This window comes from Cryptomeria japonica, chromosome 5, assembly GCF_030272615.1.
Source record: "Cryptomeria japonica chromosome 5, Sugi_1.0, whole genome shotgun sequence".
In the NCBI taxonomy this organism is placed as follows: domain Eukaryota; kingdom Viridiplantae; phylum Streptophyta; class Pinopsida; order Cupressales; family Cupressaceae; genus Cryptomeria; species Cryptomeria japonica.
The window spans coordinates 375183416-375210327 of record NC_081409.1 but is presented as its reverse complement, the minus strand read 5'-3'; the positions used below and the strand labels follow the sequence as shown (position 1 = coordinate 375210327).

Genomic DNA, 26912 nt, shown 5'->3' with positions numbered 1-26912 from the left:
TCAGATTGTTTATGCATCATAAACACTCTTCTAAACCCACACACTTTCCAAAAAGTTGGCTCTGGCTCTTCCTGCATCCATGCACATAACACATCTTCACTATTTGTGCTACCATCCTCACTCTCCAAACCAGTCTCTCCTTCACTAATAGATACTTCAATTCTTCAACTATGTGTGTTTGAGGTAGCTTAGAAATGAAACAGATCGATTTAGTATTATCTTCCGCATCCTCCTCTAGAACAACCTCTTCTAAATAAGAGTTTTCTTCGTTTTCTCCTAGAGGAATGTGGACTACTTTGTTATCATCAGCAAAAAATATTTCTTCTTTTCTTGAGTCAACGACTCCATTTGTGTTGACAAACCATTGCAATCCTAGTAGAGCCCGAAATGTATTGAAAGGTTCTTTCATAGTTACCACTTCAAAGTTTGTTGTTAGTTTGATACCTTGTACATTTACTTTTAAATATTTCTATGTTGGTCTGCATAGCTGAACCATCCACTAAGCTAATACTATAGGGGTTATTGGTTAACACAGGCCTTTCTAATTTCTCCCAAGTCTTCTACAGTATTATATTGATGTCTGCCCCCAAGTCTACCATAAAAAAATTTGCCTTTCAATGATTGAAATGTGATGTAATCATTAGTGGCCTATTCTTCCAATCCTGATCTCTTTGTATTTTGTGGATTTGTGACCAAATGCTTGCTTGTTTATTCCAGTACTTAAAATTTGCTCTAGTTTCTCCAAGAGGTTCTTTTGTTACCATGGTGGAAAGTTGTTTAAGTGCAATAACTTCCTCTTCTGAAAAACAACCACTTTCATCATTTTTTTGTTGGATAATTGCTCTTTTTGTATTCTCAACAACACTATCATGTTGTTTCTTAGTAGGCTGAAAGTGTTTTGCTTCTTCATCAGATTCTGGATTATCTTTATTGTCTATGATGTTTTTTTTTGGCGATATCAGTCCCTTAGCAAGTGATTACCATAGATTTGTTTTTCTTATTATTTGATATTTTATTTTTACTTATCTGAATTTTTATTTCTCCTGGTGGTAATCTTCTTCGGAGGTATCCTCACTGATAGATGTCTTAAATGACCAATTGTCCTGTTTCTGACATCTTCTAACTCCCTGTAGAAGATTTATTGGTATTTTTCTCATGACTCTAGCTCCTCTACAGATCATGATCCACATTACTACAGAATGCACAATTGTTCTTCTTATCTGACCAACATTTGTGGCATGGTGTCTTAGTTTACCACATTTAAAACAATTTGCATCATCTCTTCTACAATTTCCTCTTCCATGTCCTCTACCTCCTCTATAATTGAAAGATCTGTTATCCACGTAGGTTTGCGAAGGAGTATTGTGCATTCGCATTGCTGTTGTCTCTCCAAAGTGGTAGCCTATACCTATTGTCTTTACAAGGGACATTCTGCAAGCCCCTTAATGTATGCCATAGTTTGATCAGTTTCTCTATCATATCCATAATTTATTAGACATCGAGGATCATGGTCTGTTTCTGAACTTCCAAGTTGGAACCCTCTTGAAGGATAGTCATCTATCTCATGATCATCCCACTTGCTGCAAGTCCACAAAATACTAATTGAAGTTTTCGTCATATTGTTTGTAGCTCTACCCTTAATGCAATGACACTCTTCTTGCCTTGTGCTTTTGGACAATCATTCCTCATATGGCCTTCCATTGAGCAATAAGAACACCATATGTTTTGTTTGCCTTTATTTAATTCTTCTTCTACCATTATTTCCTAGCACAAAGTTAGTTGTTCAATTGCCAACTACATTTTCTCTAGTATATCACTCTCTTTCTCCTTATCACTCTCTCCTTATATGACCTCCTCTAAGGTTGTGCCTCAATGTAATAGGCCAGTGCTACCCCATCAGACTAAGTATCAAAGATTATGCCGTCTAATGCTGCCCTTATTTCTTTATCAAGTCCAGAGATGAACCATTCAACCTTTTGTTTCTCTGTTAAAGGTTCATCTAACTTGCAAGAGACTTCTTTAAGTCTTTAATCATAATCTTTCACCGATTCTTCCTTCTTATGTACAAAGTCTCACATTTATCTTACACTCTCAGATGGTACTTCTAGAGTGTCCATGTTTGCGAAAAATTCTCTTTTTACATCTTCCCAGTCCTTAACATGCTTTGAGTATGTCTTCTTTTACTAATCCAATGCATATTTTCTTAAAGATCCAAAAGTCAAACAATTTGTTCTTGTCTCGTCCACTCCTTTTATTTGCCAAAGTCATTCCAGTATGAATTATATGCTCTGCAGCTTCAATAGCATCCTTGCCAAATACTGGGCATTTAATTGAAAGCTCCACGGTGTACTTCTTGTTTTGGTTTGCAGAGGGGTGTGTCTCTTTCTTCTCCTTAATGCTTCTTACCATTGCAGGCTTATTCTCTTGACCGTTATCCCTTGCTAACTTTGTCTCAAAGTAATTTTTGCCCAGAGTATCTTCACAATCTACTATAAATTGCTCCTGTGGACTCTTTCTTTCTTCTTGCGCTGCTTCTTGAATGGAAATCCTTCTTGTTTTATACAACATAGGGGACGGGGTCCAAAGGTTGTGTCTCTTCACAACACCATTTCTTTTTTGGTGATGCCTTTCTATTTGTAAATGATATTTTATTAGTTATTAATGACAAACATTTCCCAATTTAAACATGGCTTTATTCTCCCTTTCTATTTCTTCTTGTCTCATTTTTTCTACGCTTCTATTGACTAATTGTTCTAAATACTCTTCTTTAACAGATTAAATATTCTCTGAAGATTTTAGGAATTTGAAGAATCTTTTGTCTAATTTAATTGTAATATTTGATAAATTTGGGTTCATTATTGGAGTTTTAGTTAAATGCGGTAGTCATGGAGTCTCATTGCTTCCACAACCATCTACCAATAACTTCCTTGATACCCCATATTCCTCTATACTTTTTTCCCAAATCTATCAATATTTCTCTTGCTTCTTCCAAATGGGAGGTCATCTATTCCAAATTCTTCCATTATTCTCCTCCAATTACTTTCTCTTTTCGGCACACTCACTCTCTCCCTCTTCCCTCCATTCTTCATTTTTCTACTATGTCTTTCCTCTGTTTCAACCTTTTGTCTGTCTCATTTCCTCCGTGTTTTGGCTTGCCATGATAATTCTTCTTGTCAAATTAATCTCTTCTCTAAACTCTCAAGATTTCTTGTTGTCTCTTTTTTCCATGGGTGTTTTTGATTTGGTGTTACATTACCCCTTCATCTCATCCTATGGTAGTTATTTTGTAACTTGTTTTGATAGGACACATCCTTTCAAGGATTCTTTTCAGAGATCACCCCTTTACATTCTCCGTCCCCCTGATGCCTAATCCCCTCTCATGAGACTGACACTGAGAGATAGTGCCACAATCTATAATAAAATTTTCATTTTGTCCTCTAATGTCCGTGTCTGAATCAGACATTTGATTTTCTCTTTAATCTCCTCTATACTACCTAAACAGGGTATCAGCAACAAAACCAATGTTAGCAAGAAAAGTGGGGGATCACAAACAGGAGTTTTGTGTCCCAAGTATTCTCTATAAGTTGTATTTATACGCCAAACTCAGCAGTAGAAGAGGGATAGGAGGTTAGTGTATAATGCAGAAAAAGACAAGGTGATAGAATAACTTACAAACAAAAATTAGATAACATCCATGACATGTTACACAAGTATTGATCAATTTCCCTATATTGATATGATATCTATTACATTTCCATCATTCCATTATACATCTTATTCTTCATACATGGGTCCGTTATTCTTCTTCTATTCTTAGCATGTACTTCTTATTACATCATCTATCATACTTCTACTCTGTTACATAATATTCTGTTCTATACGTACAGTTTTCTAATGGGTCGTGACCATTGCAATCTACAACACTTCTAGGGGGTGTCTTGTCAAGTAAGAGATCCGCAACCCTTTTGTGATAGCTTGTGGTAGGATTTCCTGCTGTGTCCTATACTTTGTTGATTTCCCTACTAACACACTTATATGGATAGATATGTATACAAGACATATACATATGTATAGTTGTAAATACATATACAAGTACTATTAAACTGCTTGTTGACGCCAATATGTGTATATGTGTGTGTGTAAACTGCTTGTTGACGCCAATGTGTATATGTGTGTGTGTATGCACGTTCCTATTACAAGCCAAAAAATGAGATTATTATCTAGAACTAGAGTCAGTTATGATTACTGCTAAATTGAAAGATTAATGTCTGGTCAGGGTATGTTTAAGTGTTAAAAGGCAAAATTATGTATGTTGGTGGATTATAAAAAAAAAATATGAGGTTCAGCTTGATGTTAATGCGCATATAATTGTTTATCCAAACCAATTTGTGAACTTGAATGTGAAATTAAATTGTCGATAACCAGTCTGAGAAAGAGGTGTGTGAACATACAACGCATGTTACCATCACCGAATGTGTTTATTTTATTATTAAACCTTTGGCCAAAGTAATGCACAATCACTGCTTGCATTGTCATTTCATGGTGTTTATTTATTACAAATCAGTCAGATAGGTCATACTCAGCTACAGAGTATCTAGGGTATCTTGATGGTTCACTTGATCTGCTACCCTCATGAAGGGTAGGACCACTTCCTGATGGAATATGTGCAGGGGACTGCTGATCTGTGGTTGGACAAAAAGTGATCAGGTGATGCTCTCCCTCTTGCAGTTGAGATATGCTAAATACTTGGTTTATCAGAGGCACTATCTTGATTTCACATGACATTGTATTATTGATGAGTTGCACTTTATGTCATTGCTACGACACCTGTAATATGTACACTAATATACCGAATTGTTGAACAATACTTTATAAGATGCAATACTTGATGAAGGAACTATATTCAGTTGATGATATTGAATACTTAATATGTTTTGTATTCTTATTAAAGAGCACATGTAATGTTTTTATTTAATCTATTTGTTATAAGAAAATTATATGGTGTTTATTGGTAACTTGTGTGGTCTAGAATTAGACAAACTGGTGTTCGTCACACTTTTGGGTCATGAATAGCCAAACAATAAGCAAGAAACTTGAAATTCTAAAGATAATCAACAATTGACTGATAATAACAATTATATGAGTAAAATTGACAGCAGAATATTCACAACAGAAAATTGACATCAGTGATCTGAACAGCAAGAGATCTGGGTGTCAAATACATGCCAGGTGTATTAAAGGCTCAAAGTTGGACCCAATATCTAGCAAAAAGAAAAAGAAAAGGCTGCCCAAAAAATCTGAAATGTATTAGAATCCTGATCATCAGGCTCTAATACTAATTCATATTAATTATATTTTTAAATACTTATTTAGTGAGGAGAAGCATATATATGGTAATATTTCTAAATCCCACCTACCAACTTCCAGCTTTTTCCCTCTTAATTTATTTCTATCCTTTGAAGATTTCAACTAATAAATAACTATAGTTCTATTTTCTTACTCTATCTGACCTTGATGTAAGGGACGGGACCTAGGAGGACACTATGCATTCAAGTTCCAGAGTTCCCAAACTCGCCGCGAGTCAAGCAAGTTCGCCGAGTTGGCAAGTCGAGCCAAGCTCGGCAAGTTTTGCTGACTCGGGACTCAGACTCCGCGAGTTATGGCAAAACTCGCCGAGTCCAAGCTCCAAGACTCGGCCACGACATGTCAATGTTTTGACTTGTTTGACAAGTTAGTCTCTCCGCCGGGATTCATATATGGAATATAACATTTAAGTATAAGAACTTATACTTTAAGTTATATTCCATATATATTATCAGGATGTTTGAGAGTGGTTTCAAACCTCCATGAGTTATAATGCAAAATCTAGTTTTTGGAGGATCCTTCAAATTTCCAGACTTAGTCAAATTTCAGGCCATTTCAGGATCAGGATGACATTCCAGACTTTTAAGGCAAGTTCACTCTGACCTTGATGTAAGGGACGAGACCTAGGAGGACACTATGCATTCAACCAAGGTTTGATTTAGCAACTTGAAGCGTGACCAAATAGTACACAAAAACCCTAGGAATGATCTAAATAACCCCTAATCACTCAACTGACCTAACCTCCTTCACTACACCTTGAGGAGATCCACCTGATTTGATGACCTTTGAGAAACTCAATGCCTACAATGCAAAGGCTAAGACACTAAAACGACCAACAACAAAACTAAAAGAGCTAACCCTAGAAAGCAAAAAGTGGGGGTCTTCATTTGCAATGGGGCGATGTGTGAGTACCTCACAACAAGGATGTTTCTTAAAATTTTGAAAAAAGGGGGTGAGTTGGGGACATTTCCTACCTGTCCCCACATCCCAAAAAATCCCCCCATGGGGCACAAGGTTATTTTTGGCAAGGGACATGTCTCTGAGGAGCATATTTTCAAACCCTTCTGGCCTCACAATTCTCCCTTCCATCCAACATATATATAGCCTAAAAACTAAGAGGTCCAAGAAAGACCAAGGTCAACTATAGTCCCAAGGTAAAACCTAAGTTCAACAAGCACACTATTTAATGCTACCATACACAAGCACTCCTTACAGGTTCCAAGTGAAGATGTTCATGATGTCTCATGTTGATGCTCCCAAAATTTCAATTTGGCCAAAGAAAATACTAAACAGAAGCCCCAAACAAGTAGATACTCTACCAGCATGCCTTTCATGGCATAACAAGCTAGCACACATTATAATTGGGCTTTATTCAATAATGGGTGCATGAAACAAGTTTTAAATTGTTAAAATCTCTTGATTTCAAGGGTTTTTTTATTTTGCGGAGTCATTGCCGAGTCATTGCCAAGTTCATAAGCCGAGTCACGAGTCGAGTCAGCCTTGCCAAGTCCGAGCCGAGTCCGAGTCTGGGAACTTTGCTCTAGACTTATCTATAAAAGAAAGTCAAAGGGAGTACCAAGTAAGTGATATAATTTTTTTTTCAATTTTGAGCAAGTAAAATGTATTTCTTTTCAGATTTAATGAGAAGACAATTGCAAGTTTGAGAGTTCATTACTGTATATCTGCTATTCATATTTTCAGCATAATGTGTTTGAAGATCCTTGTATGCAGAATCAGCAGTTTAGTTATCAGATTTGAGTTTCCTAGTGTTTAGGTTTTAATGTTTGAGAGCAGAATCTGCTTACCATGGACTGAAATCTTTAACAATTCACAGTGGCAACACAAATAAATCAATATTGAGCAATGTCTATGATTGCATCAAATCAGAGACATCATCATGGCAATATAGCCAGAACCCTCTGAATTTTTTTATATGCAAATATGTGAGATAGTAAAAATGAGGTGGGATAAAATGGCAACCCCTTTGCAACTTTTGACGTATTCTTTAAATGACAAGTACTACCAGGCTGAGATATTGCAATACAAAATGTAAAAATGCCAAATATGGATATAGAGTTTGTATATGTATATAGAAAAGCCTTTAAGATGCATACAGATCCTAGAGTTGAAGCAAAGATTTGAGATGACCTTGTAAAGTGGGGAAAGTTATATGATGCCATGACTATATATATATATATATATATATATGATTTTTTTATGAATGTCATGTCAAGTTATACCCATGTTTGTGTCCATGCAACTCTGGTTTTCCATCCTCTTCTTTCTTGCTAAATTAAAATGTAAAACTGTAAAATGCAAATAGTGAAATCATAAAAGATGACTATGGGCTAGGGTTTTTGGGTGCTAACTGCCCTCATGCACCCTCAGGTTATCATTGCATACTATTAAATGTATTTAGTTTTTTAACTGGTGGGGGTTTGGGAGTGGAGACACTAATGGGTTTGAGGGGTAGCAATGATAAGCTGCACAAGGTGTTAGATGTGAGGAAAACCCAACAATAGAAGGGGTGCTTTTAGGGACATTTTAGGGTTTTTGGATGCAAAAAAAGATCAAAAAAAGTCTGTTTTTGTTATGTTTTAGCACTCAGTGCCTTTGGATATGCTTGGGTTCGTACCTGGCAAACCCAAACACCTGGGTACGTACCTAGGGCGAACCCTGTTTGGGTGCGTGGACCAAAACTGGCGAACCCTGTTCGGGTGCGTAAAACCCTTTGCCTAGCCTTTTTTTGGATTAAGTTGAGCAATGAATATGACATAACTGAGTCCGTAAATGGACTGTTACAAATTTTCTAACCAGTTGTTTAAAGCCTTATTTGGATATTGTTGAGTAATGATATTGTGGTTTAGAAAACCATGAAGAAATCCCTTAGACTGTGATAGGATTTGGACTGTGTTAGCAACACTTTAATAACCTTACCTTGACTAAGATAACCTTACTTTAATGGCATTAATTATTGGACTGTATTTTCAATTGGATTTAGAACTATAAATATTTCTATTAACTGAAATAACCTAGTTCTCTTATTATTGTGTTCCATTTTCTTGGGTTGAGCAAATTGTTCAAAACCTTATTTGCATATTGTGAGCAATGATATTGTGGTTTTGAAACCATGAAGAAATCCCTTCGTATTGTGATAGCATTTGGCCTGTGTTAGCAACAATTTTATAGCATTACATTGACTAAGATAGCCTTTATTTAATGGCATTAATTATAGGATTGTGTCTTCAATTGGATGTATAACTATAATATTTCTATTAACTGCAATAAGCTAGTCCTCTGATTATTGTGTTACTTTTTCTTGGGTTGAGACATAACATCAAAAACATGTTTTGCTGTGTTTTTAATGGACTGTGATAGGATGTTACAAGTCATACATGGGTATCATGGGTTGTGCTATGAGAAAAATATACATTACCTATTGTTTTGTAATTTGAAAATTCCCTTCTACTGTTAAGGGATGGGAATCTAGATGCTGTTGAGACTAATCATCCCATTGTTGAGACAGTTCCTCCCTGCTAACTTGGTTTGTTCTCTAAACCTCCATATATTAGTTCTCTGTGGTTACCCATACTGATGGGATAAGTCAAGATAATAGCATTGCTAATTCTCGATATAACAAAATTGCAGCAGTTAATTACTACTTACCTAATGAGACAAATAACTCAATAGACACTAAGCAATTATGGGATTGTTATAATTGTTGCCCTTGAGCTTCGAGTTTCATACTACAGTCATATTCGACTCTTTGTCAATCATCTCCCAAATGAAGGAGATCTAGAGTGCCTAGTGCATTGAGATTTCCCTCATTACCAATCAAGTCCACAGTTTTCTTCCCACCTTGTAGGCTGTCAAATTTCCTATATCCCCTATCTCAAAACACCAAGGTTGATGCTTTTGTTACTGAGATCCTCGATCATTCATGTTTCCTTGTTTGTCCTTGTTTTATGTGCTATTTGGAACTGGAGCTAGAGCAGGAGTATACAGCTTGTACACTTATCATTATGACCCTTTGTACTCCTTTTAGTCACCTTGCAGCATCATTTATTATAGAAAATGACTAGTCACACCTTGAGGGAAAATGCGATGACTAATATTAGTTTTATAGGTAATCCACTAGTGGATTCCACTTTCTGCAAAGATACCACCACCACTTCCCTTGGATCTTGCTTTCCAATTATTGACCTAGATTATAAGAAGGGTACCCACAGTTAAATTTAATGATCAGATTAGGAGAATGCAGATAGAAGATAATTCAATCAAGTTTGCACAGCATATACCCTGGGAAAAGCCTCCAACATGAGGGAGAAAAACCCAGCTATAAAAATCTCTTATATATATTGGAGTAATTGATTACAATATGGTCAACAAATAGGCAGTTATAAAGCCCCTAGCAAGACCAATCTGTTATAACAATAGTGTCGATTTATACTTTGTATCTACTGCCTTGATGAAGATATAGAAATCGCCTAAGTCCGAGTGCAAGGTGAAGGAGGGCGATCCGATTTGAGTTTGATTAATGTGCTGTGTATATTCTTCTTCGAACTGCTGTAGATGTGTATTTGATCTGCAGAAGGTGTATATGAACTGCTGTAGATATTCTTTTCAATGTTTCATGGAGAGAGGGAACCGAACTATGTATATACACATACGTCTTCTCTTCCAAGCAACACGTCTTTCTCCAAGGGTCGGTTATATTCCAAGCAACACGTCTTCCACCAAGGGTCGGCTTTTCACTAACCAACACGCCTCTTTTACTAGACATCAATTAACCCAACTTTTCACAAAAGATGGCGGGATTATATATTAGTTATATTTTATTAACAAACCGTTTCAATATAAAGGTTGGCAATATATAGTCTTTGATTAAAAGTGTAAGACCGAAAAGGTCCTTCACACATTTGATGGTAAAGTCGGCTCTGAGGATTCAACCGACACTATCCATTAAAACTCCCTCTTAGCTAGGGAGGAATCCTTCTCAATATCTGAGTCACATAGTGCCATTCACTATGGCTACTCCCAAAGGGTGAATAAGCACAAGTGCTAAGTCATGAAGCCTTTCACATGACATCCACCATACCTACTCGCAGAGGGTGGAACAAGGGCTGAAACCTCAAACTTCACTTCACAGAGAAGAATGCACAACAAGGGCTAGTACATCAAACTCCTCTCATAGAAGAATGTTCAACAAGAGCTGATACCTCAAACTTCTCTCACAAAGAAGAATGCATGACAAGGGCTTGCACCTCAAACTTCTCTCACAGAGAAGAATGCATTATAATACATATCTAGTAATCACTAATGTTGAGACTCCCTCTCAGCAAGGGCTTCGTTTTCCACAATTCCAAGCTTGTCTCGAAAATGTACAAATTTCACTTTCGCAAGAGGCTTGGTGAAAATGTCAGTCGTTTGTTCCTCGGTACAAATGTATCTCAACTGAACAGCATTCCTTTGTACCATATCTCTGATATAGTGGTACTGAATCTCTACATGCTTCGTTCTGTCATGAAATACTGGATTGACTGAAAGCTACACACAGCTTTGGTTATCACAATATATGGTAATAGGCTCCAATGATTGTCCGAACAATCCTGCAAGGAGCTTACGAAGCCACGCTGCTTTGCGAGTTGCCACACATGCTGCAATGTATTCTGCCTCTGCAGTGCTCAGAGCTACTGAAGACTGCTTCTTGCTAAACCAGGAAATCATAGCAGATCCCAAGCTGAAGCAACAACCAAAGGTGCTCTTCCGATCAGTAACACTCCCTGTCCAATCAAAATCAGAATATCATTCAAGAATCAGGTCCACACTGGAAGAGTATTTCAAACCATATCCAACTGTGCCATGCAAGTATCTCAAGATATGCTTGGCTGCAACTAGATGTATTTGTCTAGGTTCACTCATGAGCTAGCTAAGTGCACTCACTACATAGCAAATATCTGGTCTAGTGTTAACTAGATACATCAAGGGCCCAATCAATTGCCTGTACATAGTAGGGTCCACAAGATCTAAACTAGTTGCAGCTTCCCTCAATTTCTACAAGTTAGTTTCCATTGGTGTGGACATAGATTTACAATCTGTCATTCCAAATTGTTAATGCATTAGTAGCTTCTACAAGATAAGATTTTCCTAACTCATTAATCTCCTCTATTCTATTTTGTTTTACTCATCTACGCTATTAGATTATCTGAACTGAATATGTTTATCAAACTGTAACTTTGATCTTGATTATGATAATGGATAAAGATGGATTAGATCGACGACCTCCTTAACTATGTTAAGCGTCGATCTAATGCTATCGGGCTGATAACCCGATAGCATATTAATGTCGATTCATTTATGAATCGGCATTAATATACTATCGGGGTATTAACCCGATAGCATATAATGCTATTAGTTATTGTTATTGTTTACTTAGACACCGATTCATTATCGGGTGTGCTTATATCATTATCTGCTTAGACACTGATTCATTATTGGGTGTGCTTGTATCATAATCTGCTTTGACACCGATTCATTATCGGGTGTGTTTATATCATACTCTGCCTTGACACCGATTCATTATCGGGTGTGTTTATATCGAACTATTAACATATGCAAATGACACCGAACTATTATGATAAACACCGAAGTGAATCGGTAGATAGTCACGACCAAGTGACATCTTGGTCGGACATGTCCGATCAAGGTGCCACTTGATCGTGACTGCCTTGATATATATACATCATTCAAAAGAAAAGGAATGACATCGAAATCGATACATGTTCATCCTTCAGACCTGCAGAAAAGAAATACGATAATATTATTGTTATAGTAATAATACCAAAATAAGAAATACACTATCTAGCATATAACTTGTTCATTAAATTGAAATTGCAATAACATTTACATGGTATCAGAGCCAAGTTGATTGAACTTGAGGCTATTCAATTTCGTGAAACAAATTTAAGAACAAATTTATATACTACATCACATTTCTCCAATGGCTAGCACTATCAAATTCGAAGACAAACTCGGAGGTGGCGATGACTTTTCAGCCTAGAAATTCAGAATTCAAATGATCTTAAAGGAGAACAAAGTGGATTCATTTGTTCAAACTAAAAATGACCAACCTGAAAATGAACCTGAAAAAACAACATGGATTGAGGGAAATGAAAAGGCAATAAAAATAATAGTTGATGGGGTGAGAAACAACATAATGCCCATCATAAGAAAACATCAAATAGCCTATAAAATGTTCAAAGCACTTGAAAGCACATTTGAGATATCAAATGCAAGTCGAACTCTAGCATTAAAACGAGAAATAAATCACATCACCATGAACAAGGGGGAGACAATCAACGCCTACTTTATGCGGATATCAGTTCTAAGAGATGAACTAGCAACTCTGGACTACGAGATCCAAAGCAAAGAGTTAACACTCATTGCTCTAGATGGGTTGCCTAGTGGATGGAGCACATTCGTCCAAGGCATTAGTGCAAGGTCCAAATATCCTAAGTTTGAAAGACTAAGGGATGATTGTCTCCAAGAAGAATCAAGATTGAACAAGATGGGAATGAAACATAAGAATATAGATGAAGATCTACAAGTCCTAAACACTAACTCCACCAAGCAAAACAAGAAAAGGCAGTTTAGAAAGAGAAAAGGTCGTCAAGGCAAGAATACTTCAAAGGAGGACTTATCCCACATTCAATGTTACAGATGTGATCAATTCGGACACTATGTTGCAAAGTGCCCGGAAAGAACCAAGAAACATGCTACATTTGCCAAAGCAGGAAAGACTAAAGGGGAAGATGACTCCGGAAAATACGTATTCTACTCAGCACTCACAAGCCAAGCTTCTAACAAAATCAACTCATGGGTGATTGACAATGGTTCATCCAGGCATATCATTGGGTTTAGAGAAGTACTTGACTCCATAACAGAGGAGAGTGATGAGGACGTAACCATCGGAGATGACTCCACACATCCAATCAGAGGAATAGGAACCTGCACCATCAAATTGAAGACAGGCATATCCTTGTGGCTCGAAGGAGTACTATATGTCCCCGGCATCAAAAGGAATCTAGTCTCTATATTGGCACTGGAAGATAACGGATACAGAGTGACATTCATGGACAACAAAGTATTGGCCTGGCCAAAGAATTCTTCCATCAAGAAGGCAAAAACAATTGGACAGAGACGGGGCTATTTGTATGAGCTATGCACGGAACCCAACCTAGCCCTAATCCATGAAGCCACTAATGCAAATGAAGTTTGGCATAGAAGATTAGGCCATCTGAATTTTAGGGCTTTATCTTCAATGGGAAACCTTGTCACAGGCCTACCCAAGTTAAAGCAAGATCATTCAGGGGCATGTAAAGGATGTGCCCTAGGTAAAAATACCAAAGGTACATTCCAAAATAGTACTAGGAAAACTAGTAAGATTCTAGAGTTAGTTCATTTTGATGTATGCGGACCTATGTTCGTATCCTCTCTAGGGGGATTCTTGTATTATGTAATATTTGTTGATGATTACTCTAGGAAGACTTGGATCTACTTTCTGAAAAGTAAAGAATCAGAAGAGATCCTCTCTAGGTTTAAAGAATTTAAATCACTAACTGAAAACCACTCAGGAAACAAAGTTAAAACCCTAAGAACCGACAATGGGGGAGAATACACATCAGATTCGTTTAAAGAATTTTGTAGAGATAATGGGATTAGAAGGGAGCTCACTATACCTTATAACCCTCAACAAAATGGGGTAGCTGAAAGGATAAATAGGACTATAGTCGAAGCTGCCAAGGCCATGATTCTAGATCAAAACCTTAACACAAATCTCTGGGCAGAAGCATCCAGCACCGCTGTATATATACAAAACAGATGCCCTCACTCCCATCTTGAAGACAAAACTCCTGAGGAAGTATTCACTAAAAGTAAACCAGATATTAGCCACCTTAGGATATTTGGATGTCCTGTCTATATCCATATACCTAAAGAAAAAAGACTAAAACTAGAGCCTTCTGGAAAAAGAGTATTGCTTGTAGGATATAGTGAAACCTCCAAAGCCTACAGAATCTATGTACCTGGTCAAAGAAATATTGAACTAAGTAGGGATGTAATCTTTGAGGAGGACCTAGCCTTCAAAAGAGCTCAGAACTTCATAGAACCTGAAATCTATGTCCCTACCTCTAACTTAGATGAAGATCCTGCTCCTGAGTTTCAGAGGGAGAATCTAGATGAAAATGAAAATGAAAATGAACACTCACCTAGAAATCTCAAGAAAAGACCACTATGGGCCACCAAAACAGTAGAAGAAGCTCAGAGGTTTGCTGCTCCTTTTGGAACCTTCAGAGAAAGCAAAAGACCTAATAAATTTACTAGCTATGTTGCTCTTATGAATGATCTATCTAAAAACGAACCTGACAATGTAACAGATGCCCTTAAACATCAAGTATGGAAGGATGCTATGTATGAAGAGTATCAATCCATAATGAAAAATGGTGTATGGGAGATTGTTCCTAAGCCAACTAAGAAATCTGTCGTTTTTTCTAAATGGCTTTTTAAGATCAAACATGCAGCAGATGGCAGTATTGAAAAACATAAGGCAAGATTTGTAGCCAGAGGGTTTTCTCAAAAGGAAGGAATAGACTATGAAGAAACATTTGCTCCCGTAGCCAGATATACCTCAGTAAGGACTGTGCTAGCCATTGCAATAGCAAAGGGATGGAAGGTACATCAAATGGATGTAAAGACAGCTTTTCTTAATGGAGAGATATCTGAAGAAGTATACCTAGAGCAACCTGAAGGGTTTGAGATCCATCATGCAGAGTCTCATGTGTGTAGACTCAAGAAAGCTCTATATGGGCTTAAACAGGCTCCCAAGGCTTGGTATGAAAGAATTGACACATATCTATCAAAACTAGGCTTCTCTAAAAATGATGCAGATCCTAATCTCTACTACAAACAAAATAAAGGTGATATGCTAATAATGATTTTATATGTTGATGACTTATTAATCACAGGAGAAGATCACCTTATAGATCAATGCAAGAAAGAGCTATCCAAAGAATTTGATATGAAGGACCTAGGATTCCTTCATTATTTCCTAAGGTTGGAAGTATGGCAGAATTCTGATAACATTGTTCTAAACCAAGGCAAGTACACCTTGGACATCCTGAAGAGATTTGGAATGCTAAACTGCAAACCCATGACCGCTCCAATGGAAACCAATCTTCGTAAACTTAAAGAAGCAGCAGCAAAATCACCTTCTACTGACCCCACTCTATACAGGCAAATGATTGGGTCTCTTATGTATCTAGTAAATACAAGGCCAGATATCTGCTATGCAGTAAATGCTTTGAGTCAATTTATGTGTGAGCCAAAAGAGATACACCTGGTTGCAGTAAAACACATTATGAGATATTTACAAGGCACTTTAAACCTTGGTCTCAAGTATGAGAAAGTTGATCTTAATCTACACGGATTCATAGATTCAGATTGGGCTGGAAGTGTGACTGACCGGAAAAGCACCTCTGGGTGCTGCTTCAGTTTGGGATCAGCCATGATATCCTGGATCAGCAGAAAGCAGTCTTCTGTAGCGCAAAGTTCCACCGAGGCCGAATACATTGCAGCCTCCATAGCTGCCTGAGAAGCAATGTGGCTTAGAAAGTTACTCGTGGGATCGTTTGGTGATTCGATGAAACCTACTATCATCCATTGCGACAATCAAAGCTGCATAAAACTTTCAGTGAATCCAGTGTTCCATGATAGATCCAAACATATTGAGATCCCATACCATTATGTACGAGACATGGTAAACAAAAATGTGATCAAATTAGAATATGTTAGTACGGAAGATCAGACTGCAGATATTCTGACCAAACCACTTTCCAGAGTGAAGGTTGATCACTACAGAAAGGGTTTAGGTATGATAGAAAGGTAATTTGCTTTGTAAATAAGATGTTTAATATGTAAACTTCATTTGTCATGTTGAGACATTTTGGGTTTTACCCCCTGTGTTCATATCTAAGAGGTGACGATCTCTCAGATTATGAACACTTGTATGCAGACATCATAAGGTGACGATCTTATGATTCTCAAACCAGTTATCATGTTGGATCTCTGGTATGTCATGGATGTGCCATGATGGTGTTGTGATAAAACATTTGTATAAAATGTTTGTGCACATATCACAACCTGGATAAGATGAGAATTTAACCATCCTCATATGTTTATCCTTAGTATTGCGTGTTTAGGCAATACTGATATGACATGTACAGGTGATATCTTGTCATAATAAAATGATGAATCTTTTATATCACATGGTTAGGTGATACTCTATGTCACATACTTAGAGAGATGTTTTATATTTGTATCTTATGTCCTGATGGTACTTCATATCATATGTATGGATGATATATATTCTTGGAGACTAACATTATGGAAAAGAAATGTGATGCAGGTTACTTTATCTATCTTCCAAAGCTAAGAGGGAGTGTTAATGCATTAGTAGCTTCTGCAAGATAAGATTTTCCTAACTCATTAATCTCCTCTATTCTGTTTTGTTTTACTCATCTATGTTATTAGATTATCTGAACTGAATATGTTTATCAGACTGTAACTTTGATCTTGATTATGATAATGGATAAAGATGGATTAGATCGACAACCTCCTTAACTATGTTAAGCGTCGATCTAATGCTATCGGGCTGATAACCCGATAGCATATTAATGTCGATTCATTTATGAATCGGAATCGACATTAATATGCTATCGGGGTATTAACCCGATAGCATATAATGCTATTAGTTATTGTTATTATTTACTTAGACACCGATTCATTATCGAGTGTGCTTATATCATAATCTGCTTAGACACCGATTCATTATCGGGTGTGCTTATATCATAATCTGCTTAGACACCGATTCATTATCGGGTGTGCTTATATCATACTCTGCCTTGACACCGATCCATTATCAGGTGTGTTTATATCAAACTATTAACATATGCAAATGACACCGAACTGTTATGATAAACACCGAAGTGAATCGGTAGATAGTCACGACCAAGTGACATCTTGGTCGGACATGTCTAAAAGACATGTTCGATCAAGGTGCCACTTGATCATGACTGCCTTGATATATATACATCATTCAAAAGAAAAGGAATGACATCACAATCGATACATGTTCATCCTTCAAACCTGCAGAAAAGAAATACGATAATATTATTGTCATAGTAATAATACCAAAATAAGAAATACACTATCTAGCATATAACTTGTTCATTAAATTGAAATTGCAATAACATTTACACAAATCTCTTCAAGATATCGATGGTGTATTTTCCTTGACTTAGGATAATCCCATTGGGCCTCTGCCAAACTTCCAACCCTAGAAAGAAATTCATAAGTCCTAAGTCCATCTCAAATTCGGAAGTCAGCTCCTTACATCTATCAATGAGATGATCTTCTCCGGTAACAAATAGGTCATCAACATAAAGTACCAAGATCAATGTATCACCATTGAATACCTTGAAGTAAAGGTTTGGATCAGCATCATTCTTGCAAAAACCCAAACCCACTAAGTATCTGTCAATTTTTTCATACCAAGCCCGAGGAGCCTATTTAAGACCATATAGGGCTTTCTTCATTCTACACACATGAGACTCTTTCCCATGAATCATGAACCCCTCAGGTTGCTCAATGTAGACTTCTTCTTCAATCACACCATTGAGAAAGGCAGTCTTCACATCCATCTGATGCAACTTCCATCGCTTAGCTGTTGCAATGGCAATAATGGTTCTAATGGAAGTATAGCGAGCAACAGGAGCAAATGTTTCTTCATAGTCTATTCCCTCTTGTTGAGAGAAGCCACGAGCCACAAATCTAGCCTTGTACTTTTCAATGTTGCCATCAGTTGCATGTTTTTATCTTGTACAACCACTTGGAAGATACAACAAACTTCCCTTTTGGTCTAGGCACAATATCCCACACATCGTTCTTGGGGATGGATTGATACTCCTCATCCATTGCATCTTTCCAAACTTGTTGTTTTGCGGCTTCCTCTACACTAGAAGGTTCAGACTCAATAAGATTACATATTAATGCAACATAACCAGAAAATCTTTGAGGTCTTTTGCTTTCCCTAAATGTGCCTCTAGGAGCGGCAAACTGTTCCGCTTCCTGCATAGTGTTTTGCGCCCAAAGAGGTCTCTTTCGAGACACAACAATATCTCTAGGCCCATCAGTGGGATCCAAAGGTTCAATTGGATCATTACTCATATCAAGTTATGTAGTCTCCCTCTGAATCTCAGGTGTATGATCAACATCCATGTCTTGAGGAGTCTCATCATCTATCTCCATGCATGAGCCCTTTGATTTCCTGAATGCAACATCTTCCTCAAATGTGACATCCCTGCTAACTTCTATTTGCTTCTGACCAGGAATGTAAATACAGTAGGCTTTGGAGGTTTCATTGTAGCCCACAAATATTCCTCTGTTGCCAGAAGGTTCCAACTTGGTTCTCTTGTCCTTGGGAATATGAACATACACAGGACAACCAAATATTCTCAGGTGGCTGATATCAGGCTTGATACCTGAAAAGGCTTCTTCAGGAGTCATATTTGTAGTATCCGATGAGGACATCTATTCTAAACATACACTATTGTTCTAGAGGCTTCTGCCCATAGAAAAGTCTGAAGGTCTTGATCATGAATCATAGCTTTTGCAGCTTCAACAATAGATATGTTCTTCCTTTCAACAACCCCATTTTGTTGAGGGTTGTAAGGAACACAGAACTCCCTCTTGATCCCTGCCTCAATACAAAAATCACGAAAGCTACCCGAGGTGTACTCACCTCCATTATGAGACCTTAAAATTTTAATTTTCTTTCCGAATAAATTTTCTACAAGAGCTTTAAACTCTCTAAACCTACCTAGGACTTCGTCAGACTCTTTAGACCTTAAGAAATAAATCCAAGTCTTCCTAGAGTAGTCATCTATAAAAGTTACATAATACAAACATCCACTTCGGGATGGAATTGACATTGGACTACATAAATCTGAATGTACAAGATCTAGTATTTCTTTAGACCTACTTTCACTGTTATGAAAAGGACTTTTAATATTTTTGCCCATAGCACAACCTTGACAAGTGCCATCATTTACATGAATAAGTTTAGGAATACCTTTTACCATCTTCTCCAATGATGGAAGAGCCCTGAAGTGAAGATGTCCAAGTCTTTTGTGCCAGAGTTCGCTGGAACTGGAAGAATCTTGAATAAGAGCTTGAACAGGGAGGGTGGAGAGTTTGTATAAACTCTCATGTCGATTTCCGATCACACGAGCAGTCTTGATGCTGGAGTTCTTAGGCCAAGCAAGAACTCTTCCTTCAAAAAATGCATTTTGATAGCCCTTATCCTCCAAGGCTGAAATAGACACAAGGTTTCTCTTGATCCCTGGCACAAACAATACATCACTTAGGTGTAGAAAAACTCCAGATTCAAAGTTTAGAGAGATGTAGCACCAACTCCTTTTACAGCATAGCGTGCATCATCCCCAATAATGACTTGGAGATGTGACTCTTTCTCTACTAGATCAGAAAGGTGCTCCCGAAAACCTGTGATGTCGAGAGGCTCCACTATCAATTAACCATGTATCACTGCCCTTAGGAACATTGCTTGATAATGCTGATATGAAAAGAAAACCATTGGAGTTATCTTCAACCTCCTTCTGAGATGAGACTCCATTGATGTTTGCACCTTGATGATTAGGTCTTGTCAAACAATCCTTTGCAAAGTGACCAAACTTGTCACACCTAAAACACTGGATGCGAGAGAGATCTTTCTTCCTCTTCCTAGAATCAGGTGCAGAATCTGATTTGAAATCTCTAATCTTTTTGAAGTTGCCCTTCTTCCAATACTTACGTTTCTTGGTAGATTGAGTGGTAAGAACATGAGTATCTTCATTTTGAGAACTCTTGATAATTCCTCTAGCGAACAATCTTGATTCTTCTTGAATACAATCTACACGAAGACGGTCAAGACCTTCCACTTATGCTTTGGATAAATGGCTCCCAAGAATGAGGTAGGCCATTCAAGGCTAGCATGACAAGGTCTTTATCAATCACTTGATCTCCAATTGCGCTTAGTTAATCTCTTAATTCTGAAATTTTCATGAAGTAGGTGATGACTGAATCTCCCTTTGCCATCCTCACTTGATGGAGTTGTTGCCTCAAGGCAAGAGCCCTACTTACGTTGTTAATCTCATATAAACCCTCTAAGGTCTTGAACATATCTCTTGCAGTTGTCATCTTGGAGATGAGAGGCACCAAGTGATCCCTCACGGAGTCGATTAATATCTTCTTTGCTTTGATGGCATTTTTCTTAAATTGAAGCTTCTCCTCATGATCTTCAAGTTCGAATAAATCCTTTTCCTCTACGAATTGAAGAAGATCATTTTCATCAAGTGCAATGAGCACTCTAAACTTCCATGAGGTGAAATTGGATGAGCCTTCAAGCTTATCTTCGACTTTAAGACCGTTCACCATTTTCAAGACTTAGAGATACTACTCGAAGGAAAGAGAGAGGAGAGAATGCTTAGAAGTTGTAGAGAATCTGATCACGATATTCTTTTACCGTGGCTTTGATACCATGTTAAATTTAATGATCAGATTAGGAGAATGCAGATAGAAGATAATTCAATCAAGTTTGCACAGCATATACCTTGGGAAAACCCTCCAACATGAGGGAGAAAAACCCAGCTATAAAAATCTCTTATATATATTGGAGTAATTGATTACAATATGGTCAACACATAGCCAGTTATAAAGCCCCTAGCAAGACCAATCTGTTATAACAATAGTGTCGATTTATACTTTGTATCTACTGCCTTGATGAAGATATAGAAATCGCCTAAGTCTGAGTGCAAGGTGAAGGAGGGTGATCCGATTTGAGTTTAATTAATGTGCTGTGTATATTCTTCTTCGAACTGCTGTAGATGTGTATTTGATCTGCAGAAGGTGTATATGAACTGCTGTAGATATTATTTTCAATGTTTCGTGGAGAGAGGGAACCAAACTAAGTATATACACATACGTCTTCTCTTCCAAGCAACACGTCTTTCTCCAAGGGTCGGTTCTATTCCAAGCAACACGTCTTCCACCAAGGGTCAGCTTTTCACCAACCAACACGCCTCTTTTGCTAGACATCAATTAACCCAACTTTTCACAAAAGATGGCGGGATTATATATTAGTTATATTTTATTAACAAACCGTTTCAATATAAAGGTTGGCAATATATTGTCTTTGATTAAAAGTGTAAGACCGAAAAGGTCCTTCACACATTTGATGGTAAAGTCGGCTCTGAGGATCCGACCGACGCTATCCATCAACACCCACATCATCACAACAACTTTAAAAATCCGCAATGATGCCAGTGATGACCCTATTTGGGGTCTTGGGAACTGATTGAAGAGATGGTTCCTTAAATTTCAATAGTTTGGTTCTTACTGTTTGGATCACAATATTTGCATCCTATAAACCATTCTAACAAGTAACAACCACACATCTCATTACTCTCACTAACACAGGAATTTATTAGCTCTTTTTTGTCATCAATTGTTATCTATAGCAAAATTAACAAAATAATTACAGGTATCATACACAAGACTTCTAGCTGACTCTTGCATGCCTCTTCCCTACAATACTATATAGCATTTCTAAAAATATTCCTTTTGGTTCACTAGTAGGTTTCAGACAACAAATTTGTTGCCATCTACCTTAAACTGTCAATGCCTTTCTCTCATTATACTATCACATAGCCCTGCAATTCTTAAAAATTGATTAGTCTCTTTATATGTTCCTTTCTGGAGTTGACATAAGAAGCCCTACATGTTGATAGTTTCGGCATCATCGATGGTTATAAGTGTAACTTATTATCATGTTAGGGATGCAAAAAATTATATACAATATACAAGTTATTGTTCATGTTGAATAGTGCATTCACTAACACTATCATGTACATTTATAAATATTAAATAAATAAAAGTGATAGATATTGTGATTGAATTAGGGTTAATGTTGTCTTACTATATTGCAAGCTTTAATTTACATTTTATTGTTGCAATTGATATAGATTAGTGGATATATTTTTGATGTATGGTAGTGCAATCCAAAGCAACAATTTTTAATCACTATACAAGTAACAACATTGAAAAACTCTGGATTGTCTACTTACTTATGTACATATTTTTAACTGTACACAATTGTTATTGTTCATATTGAATAGTACATTCTCTAACCCTACCATTCACATTTCTTGAAATAGGAAAAACAGAAGTATTAGATCTTGTGGTTGAATAATGGTTAATGCTAACTTGTTGTATTGCATATTTTACTTTACAGATATATTGTTGCAATTGAAATAGATTAAAGGATATATTGTTGCATGGTTCAACCAAAACACATTCAAAACTCAGATATGTTCTTATTTTCACGTTTCCAGATAGATCTTAGATCTCTTTGTTGTATAGTGGTGCACCCCGTCAGAACAGTCTTTATTCACTATACAACATATAAACACTTAATCTCTACTTGCCTGTTCTTAGCCTTAACTTACAGCAATTTGAAAATTAGCCAAGCTTTTGCATGTACATGATCTTAATAACCTCTTAAATTTTTTTAATGAGCTTTTGTGTGCAAGGATGTGTTCAATAGTCCTGCCTACACTAAATAATGGATCTAATCCTCTCATCGTAGAGTTTTATGATTTCAGATAACTCTGGCAAATCTTAGCCCCCTCACTTGGTCGAACATATTATCAAATGTCATAAACGTCTCCAATAGTAGGAGAATATGAGTATCATAGAGGATCCCCTTGGTTGATAAATGACACCTTAACTTCAATTTTCCCACCAATCACCATTCAGCAACTGAACCTTCACTTGACGTCTCCAATAGTAGGAGAATATGAGTATCATAGAGGATCCCCTTGGTTGATAAATGACACCTTGACTTCAATTTTCCCACCAATCACCATTCAGCAACTGAACCTTCACTTGATTCATCACTAGAGTTGTTCACTCTGTTCAATTAAACCCAGTTATTACTCAGGAGCATCCTTAGAAAATATTAGTTGCATCTCAGGCACCCTCTCTAATAAGATAAGGAGCTGCGAGAGAGCCATTCACTTTTTTGGAACGTGCTACAATGCATCCTCAAATGGACTGAGGTCTAAAGATAAAGCAAGATGTTCCAGGTTTCCATTTAAGCTCGAGCAGAGACATACTCCGTGAGCCAATGACGTAGAAGAAAAGTCTGTCAAAAACTAGGCAATGTTGGGTGTATGCCGTGGGAAAATTTATAAGGAATATATACACCAATGCATAGTTGCATTTTTGGAAAATAAGTCACGCCCCAAACCATAAAGGGCTGGTAGGTCAAGTGGCAGAAAACCCCAGCATACCAAAGGTATTAGGGTTTGAGTTATAACTGGTCCATAAAAAATAACAAATATTCTTATATATTGTAAAAACTTAATGAGAAGGGTGACATTGTTTAGTATTCATCAATTCTATCAAATAAAATGAAGATTAAATTAATGCTCAAATCTGCGCTCTGCAACAAAGCGGATACAATATAATTGTCAAACAAAGCAAAATTACTGCATTTATTTAGGAATATTTTTCAAAAGGCAATCTTTTGCTAGGAAAGAAAATATATAAATCCAAGGCAACAGGCAGAAAATTATTCCTACCTTTAACGTGAACTTAACGAACAAAACTCGAACACGACCGTGGAATACCGTAGTAGTATCAAGTGGCAGCTGCCCTCTATCAAGATCCCTCAACAAGTAAAACACATCATTCAACACCTCGATTCCATTCAGATCCAGCGTGGCATCCACGTAGGACGTGCCCCGGGAAGACAAACTTCCGCTCTGCGAATTAACCACCCCAATTGCCCTTCCCCTGTACCCAATCCCAACCCTCAGGTAATCATAATCCAGACCAAAATAGTCCCTATTTTTCACCTTGATGGTCATGCCCATGCTTATGTTCATGTACAGGTGGGGGATAATTGAGCCAGATTTATCGGCGGTCTGGAAGCTGATATTCTGTAGGTTTAAGCGGACGACTTCAATTTGAGGCTGAGAGGGCCAAAAGAAATAGATGGCCACACAGATGAAGATGGTCCCGAAGATGAAGAGCGCGCCATAGCCGAGGAAGCGGCGACGGCGCCCTATGGCAGGGTCGTACGGGGCCGGGGGCAGAACCACATAGTATGAAGAGTCTGCTGGGTACCCATAGGTGTAGGCTCCTTCGGCCGGGACCGCCCCATTGGAGGGCCTTCCTCTCTGCGTATTTGGGCGGGTCATCTTCATTCACCCTCTTTCTCCCTGTAAGTGAGATTTATATAGCCTGTTTTGGGGATTTATTTGAACGTGCTATTACAGGACTTTGCCCACCAAACCTACCATTCAGGTAACCCGACAAGCAGCTTCCTCCAAATTTCAGGTGCCCAGGCAAAGAGGTTTAGCGCGAAAATGACAGGGAATTACTTTATTGCCAGGTGTCACCTGTCATCTACATCCACGTGGAGATTCTTTTTCAAAAACAAAAATTGTTGATCGCCGGGATAGCTATACAAGTTTGGTAGAAAAGAATCCATGACAAAACCTTGAATATGCAGATAAAAGGGACATTTTTCTCGAAGAAAAAAGATCTTTCGACTCGGAAAAATGCGAGCTCAAGATCGCTTTATGAAACTAGGTAGTTAATTGAAAAAAAAAATCATTATAATAGTAGATTGCCTCAAGGCAAGTAATGATGGGAAAGGGTACCATTAGTTGTTATGATTTGGGAAAGGGTATCATTAGTTGTTATAGTTAACATTGTGCATCTTTAAGTTGTTAAGTGGTATATTAGATTTCGGCAAAAAAAATTGTTTTCTTTATATGCAACTTAATGCTCACAACTATTGTTCTAGCTTTTGGGTAGTAAAGACGAACATTGTGGGGTCCATTACGCACGCAAGGGTCAAAAAATGGTCATTTCAAAGTGTCATTTCAAACATATTCCCTATTGCCCTATTAACCATTTGCTTTGACCACCACAAAATTTGCACAAATGATCAAATACTTATGCACAAATGCCCCAATAATTGTGGTGAGTTATTGATACTAATAAAGTTGCACAATTGGTCTAATTTTTCCAACTTTTGGGTATATCAATGGGTGCCCATTGGCCCACTAAATGATTTTTTTAATGGGGTTTTCACTAGTGAAATCCAATGAACAATAATTGGAACATGGACCGTATTTGAGCCCCTTCCCATATCTATTCCACCATTTCATAAAAGTTGTCTCAAGTATCTTCTCGACTTCATCCCTTGCTCATTTAAATCCATTTGACTTCACCAGCAAACCAAGGGCCCATTGACATCAAGTCTAAGTTAATTGTGTGTCTTCAATTATTTTTACAATTATGAGAAAAAAATATTATGAAAAGATCTAGGATATTATATTTAAAGATAAAATGAAATATTAAAATAAATATATATATTAGTGTTGGAGATGAAAAAGATTGTGATAGATGGCTAATATTTTTAATTTGATGTTAGATGTTAAAATAGCATAATATGATGTTTGGATTCTCATTATAAGTTGGAATTGTTTATGTACACCTACATTTTTCCATGTTATTTTCATCACAATTTGTCATTAATTCTACACATTAATTCATTTTACCTATCACTTTAACATCATTACAATAATGATATTAACATACATAATTTAAATGATGTCATCCCCTACACTCCCACCCATTCTAAAATTTTCAAACAAGGGATCTCACTCATCCTCAAATGTGTCATCTTGCTTCTAAATTTAGCAAAGGGTTTGGGAATATCTATTATTGTCTCATAGGGAGATGATTTGTAGGTTCTTTTGTCATGGTTAAAACATTTGAAAGGTAACTTACCTTTGTATTTACTAGTGCCCTTCTTTAGCTTTCTTACAAAATTTGATTCTTATTCATTAGAACCATTGCTCTGATCAGATGCTTCATTCTTTTCTTTCCTACCAAATTTGAAGGATGCTTCCTTCTTTAGGTCTTCCTTATCAGATTCTCTCATTTCAAAAGCAGTAAGTGCACCAAACAATTGATCCATTTAAGATTTATTTAAATCCTTGTCTTCCTCAATAGACGACACTTTAGAACTATAAGCTTTGGGAAAAGACCTGAGTACCTTTTGCACCACAATCGGTTATTTCAGTTCCTCACCAAGACCTCTGATTGCATTGACAACTTCATCTACCTAGAGTAGCTAGCTAGCAATATCCTCATCTTTTGACATTCTTAGGTTTTCAAATTTTCCTTTGTGGATCTACAGCTTGGCTTGCTTGACTTTAGTATCCCTTTCATAAATACCACTAATCTTCTCCTAGACATCTCTAGCAGTGTAGTAGTGCATCACCTCTATAAGATCAGCATCAGCTAATCCACTCAAAATAGCATTCTTTGATTTAGCATTTTTTTATATGCCTTGATCT

At 37.2% G+C, this 26912-nt stretch overlaps 1 protein-coding gene across 2 annotated transcripts in view; it reads right to left on the bottom strand.

Annotated features, from left to right (window-relative positions):
• LOC131035112 (uncharacterized) overlaps window positions 1-25095 on the bottom strand; it is a 28746-nt gene extending 3651 nt beyond the window's left edge. The window contains exon 1 of one of the 2 annotated variants that reach the window (XM_057966762.2): window positions 24117-25095. In XM_057966762.2, the coding sequence (XP_057822745.2) occupies window positions 24117-24743 (627 nt within the window). In that variant the 5' untranslated portion in view covers window positions 24744-25095. The remainder of the gene's footprint in view (window positions 1-24116) is intronic. The other variant, XM_057966753.2, reaches the window with a different exon arrangement.
• Window positions 25096-26912: the final 1817 nt, after the last annotated feature.